Raw genomic sequence first — 6,000 nt, forward strand, 5'->3', positions numbered from 1 at the left:
TACTTCATTTATAAATACGTATAACGCGCGATGCATGATTACCATACTAAAGATTACGCCTAATTTTATTTCTTTACTTTTTCCTTAAAATAATAATATTTGTTGAGTCAAATCTTCATTTGGAGTAATGTTAATTATATATTCCTACTTTATTCTCCTGCATACTAAATATTGGAGCAAGAAATAAATGTATTTAACACTTTAAGGATATCAAATGCATTTATTTTTCATTTAATACTTGCTCCATTTAGTATGTATGCGGATAGACATATATCAATTAACCAAAAACTAATCCTCAAAGGAGTATATGTTTAAAGAATTGTATTGTTACCGACCGCTTTTAAATTTTTGGGTTAAATATGTTTTTAGTCTTTGTAAAATATGAGTTAATTGAATTCAGCCCCTTTGAAAAAAGTTCTTAACATTTAGTGTTCAACATTAATAAAATATGTGAAGTTAACTAGCTTATACCTTGTGGCGGTTTTTATGGACTTGTGATGGTTTAAAATCGCCACAAAATGCATCACATGGACTAATTTAACCTATTCCATTACTATTAGGAACTAAAAGCTTTGGCGTTTTTTACGGGGACCAATTTCAAATAACCCTTATTTTAGAGGACTACAAACATAGTGAACCCTTAACTTTTTTACACCATTCTCACTTCCCATCTTTTAAATCAAAAGGAAAAAATACAAATTTTGGATATGAGTACCATAATAAATAAACAATTTTAGAGACATCTTATTAAGTTAGAAGAATCACGTGTTAAATGTTCTACGCGTCTAGCAGTAATGAATAATTTTTTTTGATTGTGAATCAAATACTTCTCATATGCTAGCTAGCGGTCTATTTTGGATTTTTTTTTTCAACGGGAGAATCAAATCTTCTTATTATTTGCATGTTGGTGCAGGCAATAAGTTTTGGAAGGGGTTGGGACAGAGAGTTGCAGAAAGAGAAAAGGAATGTGGTAAAAGGGTGAGTGAGTGAAAAAAATTTTGGAAAAAGGAACGATGAATAATAAAAAGAAAGAAGAAGGAAGCATCCTATTCCCATAATGGTGCAAAGCAGTGGTACAAGAAACAATGATGCCAATTTGACAATGAAAAACTTTATCCTTTGCCCATGCTATCATTCATCAAAATCAATACTCTTCCCCACTCTGCTCCAACCAACAACAACAACAGGGACTTCACTATCTTTCCTTTTTACTCTGTTTGCTTGCTTTCTTTCTTTCTTTCTTTCACTTTATGAGGATTTTAGGCCTGTCTCAACTTTTATGACTTTTGCTGCCCCCTTCCCTTCTTGACCCCAAAATTATCAATAAAACCAAACAAAACCGAACCTCAGGAATCAATGCCCACTTCTAGTCCATATCATACAGCAATTACAAAGCACACACAACATCTTCCTTCACATTACATGTCTGCACTTTGCCTTTTCTTCTATTCACACTCACCATCACCCAACCACCTATATATCCTACTTTCCAAACACTCTTATTCCCCCCATTTTCCTTCTCATATTGAACTGTGTGTCTGAATATTAATTGAGCATAACATAAACAAATTTTAATGTTATTCAATAAAAAAATCTTCATATTTTATCTCGAAATATATAATTAAGTTTTTATGTTATTTAAGTGGAGTCAACGGGTATTCAAATATAGCAAAAATATGATTTCATCAAGTATTTACTACATACATAAAAGGTACACATATCCCTCCTTTTGAATTTAATTAGATGTAATATTTGTGATTAATATTCATGTGGTCACAAGTAAAAGCTTTTTCTCTAATATGCTAAGTGTATTTTGTTTTGACACCAGAGTCAACGCAAAAATGATTTTACATATTTCAATATATTAACATATTTGTTGCATTTAATTTTTAGACAACACATTTTTTACTCATTTCATAAATCAGCATTTTTTTGAAAGTTAAATCAGTATTTTTAAAAGCAAAAAAATTATGCAATAGAAAAGTTACCTCATATGTTTTTATATATATGTCATTATATATTTTGATTTTTTCCTATTAATCTGTCCAACATTAATTATATTTTATCAATTGTACCATTAACTTAATGGTGATAAGAAATTTGAAAAGGCAAAATGAATAAGAGAAGTAAATGATATATTAAGGAGTTAAATATATATTGATAGTCCATAAAAATTCATATTATTCTCTAGTATATATATATACACGTATCAAAACTTTAAAACGACAAATTATTAATGAGTGGAAAGTAAAGTTTATAACGTTGAGTTTAATGCAAATTGAAAAAACAACGTCAATCTACATTGATGTTAACAGAAATCGAAACGCACACTAATTGCACAATATAATTAACCTAATATCAGTTGCTTTAAAAATATTTTTAATTTATTTTCAAAAAAAAATTGATTTAAAGGAAAGAAAATTACTAAGATATTAGCTAGCAGTTAGGTATAATAAAAGAAAAACACGCATATTCGATAGGTAAATATATAAACTAAAAGTTAGGAAATAGTGTGCCTCTAGTTGGAACATATACATAATAACAACACATCAATACACATATTTTTTTTGAAACTATCAATACACATAAAATATACAGTTTTTTATTCCCTTAACACGCATTATTCATTATGAGAAAAACATGCATTATTGGCATTCAAATGAATTCCTTTTTCTAATAATAATCCTTATTACCAAAAACCTATTTGAGGTAATAAACCTAATTTTGAAATGTTCATAACTAATATGAGAATACTTAATTGTGAAACAAATAAAAAATATCATATAAATAAGATGGGAAAAAAGAAACAATAATAATCTGTATAACAAAATATTTTGCTATTTCATTTTTTTCTCTTTTTGTTCTAGCTATGTCACTTTGACAAAAAAGAAAGTTAAAAAAAACCTATTTTGTCCAATTTCTGATGATGACCTAAACTGTAACTAAAATCCTCCTACACAGGGTTTCAAATTGAGGTTCGCAATGGCCGCAATTCAACAAGATTTGGAGTCCTTGATCGGGATTGAGGGCGCATTAATCCGCAATTCGGTGATGCAACGACGACCGTAATTTGAAAACAGCTCCTAAGAGAGATTAACATGCACGCTAGCATCCATGCCGGAATCACAAACAGGGCAATTTCGGACAGTGGACCCACACGCCGTGCACAAACACAAGTGCCTGCATGGCAGCAACAGCACCACCGACTCCTTCACCCCGCAGCTCCGACACATCCTCTTCACCGTCGGCGTTGCCGCCGTGTCCTCGCCGTCCTCCGCCACAACATTGCTCCCGCAGCAGGAATCAGCATCTTCAGCCACCGCGGCAGCGGCATGGCGGCCATCCCGCACGTGGGCCATGACCTGTTCGAGGTTGTTGCGGAGGTAGTTGGCGGTGGTTTCGTTGGTTTGTGCCAGGTCCCTCCAGAATTGATTTTCCGCACTTAAGCTTTTGACCCTTTCTTGAAGCACCCAATTTAGCTTCCCCATTTTCTGAACCTCCTCGTCCTTTTCCTTTAGCTTCTTCGCCACTGTTTCTTGGATTACGCATGCCAACATCCTTGATTGCCTCATCTTATGTTCCTCCATCTCCATTCTCACTTTCTCTGTCTGTTCATAGAAAGAAAAAATTATTAATCACACAAGACTATATATACATATAAAAAAAACGGCAATTATGTGGTCAATCACGTTAAAAACTGTTCCAGATTATTATTTATAATATAGTATAACTTATATGTTAAAATTAATTTGTACAAATTAGTTTGTGAATCAGATTTTTCTTAATTTACCACTTGACAAAATCTATTAAAAAAAACACCCCCACTAATATTTTCCAGACAAAGTTTGAACTTTTGTAACTCCCTTTTCAGTTATTCATTTTGCCCAGAAATACAAACAAATAATTATTAATTACATATTAAAAATATAAAAAACCCGTTAATTAATTTTTATAAGACAAAGTTGGAAAATTTATCCCCTTTAATATAAAAATTAACAACACCAGAGTATTAACTAATTACATAAACATATAAAACAACCCTTCAATTTTTTTAAGAAGATGTTTGAAAATTTATCACACCCTCTTCAGTTACTGCCAGTCAAAGTTTGAAAATTAACAAAATTGATTTCATTTCATAAAAATATAAAACACCCTTTAATTTTTTTCAAGACAAAGCAGTTACTTTGCTTTCATGCTTGGAACCGTTTGAACAGTTCTTTTTCTAACACAAACTGAAATTACTTTTGCAAAAAAAAAAATGTTGAATTGAATAGGAGTTGGGAAATTACATGGTGAGCAAGGACGCGATCGATCTCAGATTGCTGGTTCTGGAATTGGTAGAGAACTTGGTCAAAAAATGATGATTCTGATGAGAGCTTGTTCTTCTGTTGAGCAGGGAAAGAGGCTAATTCAGAGGTGAATTCTCTTGAGCGTTTTCTTTGAAGAGGGAGATTGTAGGTGAGACCACTATCTGCTGTGTTTGGATCACAAACATTGGATTGGTAGAAAGGTAAAAGAGATTCAGCCATTGTTGCTCCAGGCATAGGCAGAGCAGAAGCAGAGTCTACTTGTGCATTGTTGTATATATCCAAATTCAAGAGATTTTGATGTTGATAATGTTGTTGTTGTTGTTGGTGATTGGATTTGATTATTTCTCTGCACAAAAACAAAGAACCAAACATGTTAATAGACAATCTTTGAAAACAATCCAAATTAACAATTAAAAACTTAAAAAATAAGACATGTACAAAGAGTGCATGTTCAGATACATGACAGAAAACTACAGTAAAGCCAAATTCACACTGAACAATCCTAAAAATTAAGAAAAGTTGTTTCTGTCTGCCGTGATTTCGACTCTTGTATCCAAACATACACAGAGTTGTTGGTTTAAGGCGATATACCTGTTGGGGAGTAGATGAGAAGGCAAGAGATTCATGCAAGAAGCTTCAACTGCCATGAAATTCAAGTTGTGTTGTGTTGATTGAAGGGGAGAAGGAGAGAATAAGAAGGAGATGAGGCAGAGCATGCAATAGATGTGGCTGAGTATTAGGGAGAGACTGAATGAATGAATGAATGATTCATGCTTATTTATGGCTTTGGTTTTTGTGGGCGTTTATAAGAGATAGAAAGTCAAACGCATCTTTTCTAGACAGAGAAAATCTCACCATCTTTATTTATGGAGAATATTAATTATATAAATAAACAACTCAATTTAATTATATTCACTTTACCTCTTTTTTTGGGGAAAAATAAAAAGAGTGTTGTCAGATTTTGGTCTGTATCCTATAGGATTTACTTTAATGGTTTTTTCTACTTTCACTTATTTTAGAATTTGGATTCCTAACCTTTCCTTTTTATTTTTTTCCCTTTAGGTAGTTTCTAGAGGGAAAGAGTCAATGAAAAAATTACTACCATTTATTTACTTTGCCATATTTTCATGAAAGCTTACTCATGCTGGTATCATGTATTATTTGGCTGTTTCTGAAAATTACATAAGTTTCATTGTTGAAGGCCTTTATGTCTACCCAACAAATATACATTTGTAGGACCTTAATGATGCACTGACAAACTTCCTGACCTGTGTAAATGTTGACACTAGGTGTGACTATTTAATGCAACATTTAATGCTTTTTCAAAGTTTAAAATTATTAATGAATCCAATAATCAAATCCAGTCATGATTTGTCTTGATCAATTGTATTCATACTCCCTCCGGTCCTATTTATAAGCAGCAAAAAAAAAAAATCACATAGTTTAAGAAATGTAGTTAAACTAGATAAAATGCATTAAATATGTCTTGAATCAAAATAAACTTCCAAAATTACCCTTTGTTATTAGTGTTGGAAAGTGGGAAAGAGAGAGAATAATTAATGAGACACATTTTACAAGCTAGAATTAATAAGGGCATAATTGGAAAAAAATAATTAATATAGCTCAAACTTTCATTTGGTTCTTATAAAAAAGACCAAGATTTTTTTTCTCTTTCATGCTTATAAATAGG

General features: G+C 31.9%; 1 protein-coding gene across 1 annotated transcript; it reads right to left on the minus strand.

Annotated features, from left to right (window-relative positions):
• Positions 1–2,758: 2,758 nt before the first annotated feature.
• Positions 2,759–5,082, minus strand: LOC130724024 (BOI-related E3 ubiquitin-protein ligase 1-like). Its single transcript, XM_057575185.1, has 3 exons — positions 4,902–5,082; positions 4,290–4,656; positions 2,759–3,608 (listed from the first exon to the last, which is right to left on the minus strand). Exons 1-3 carry the CDS (start codon positions 5,024–5,026, stop codon positions 3,084–3,086), a joined length of 1,017 nt encoding a protein of 338 aa, XP_057431168.1. The 5' UTR covers positions 5,027–5,082; the 3' UTR covers positions 2,759–3,083.
• Between the last annotated feature and the right edge of the window lie 918 nt (positions 5,083–6,000).

The sequence above is a fragment of the Lotus japonicus genome, chromosome 6 (genome assembly GCF_012489685.1).
Source record: "Lotus japonicus ecotype B-129 chromosome 6, LjGifu_v1.2".
NCBI lineage: Eukaryota > Viridiplantae > Streptophyta > Magnoliopsida > Fabales > Fabaceae > Lotus > Lotus japonicus.

Excerpts from the sequence above, each read along its gene's own strand:
- LOC130724024 (XM_057575185.1), bottom strand. The coding sequence starts at position 5,026 with ATGCTCTGCCTCATCTCCTTCTTATTCTCTCCTTCTCCCCTTCAATCA. Across the intron at positions 4,657-4,901 it reads TCTCATCTACTCCCCAACAG|AGAAATAATCAAATCCAATC; the intron begins GTATATCGCCTT and ends GTTTTTGTGCAG. Across the intron at positions 3,609-4,289 it reads ATCGCGTCCTTGCTCACCAT|ACAGAGAAAGTGAGAATGGA; the intron begins GTAATTTCCCAA and ends TTCTATGAACAG.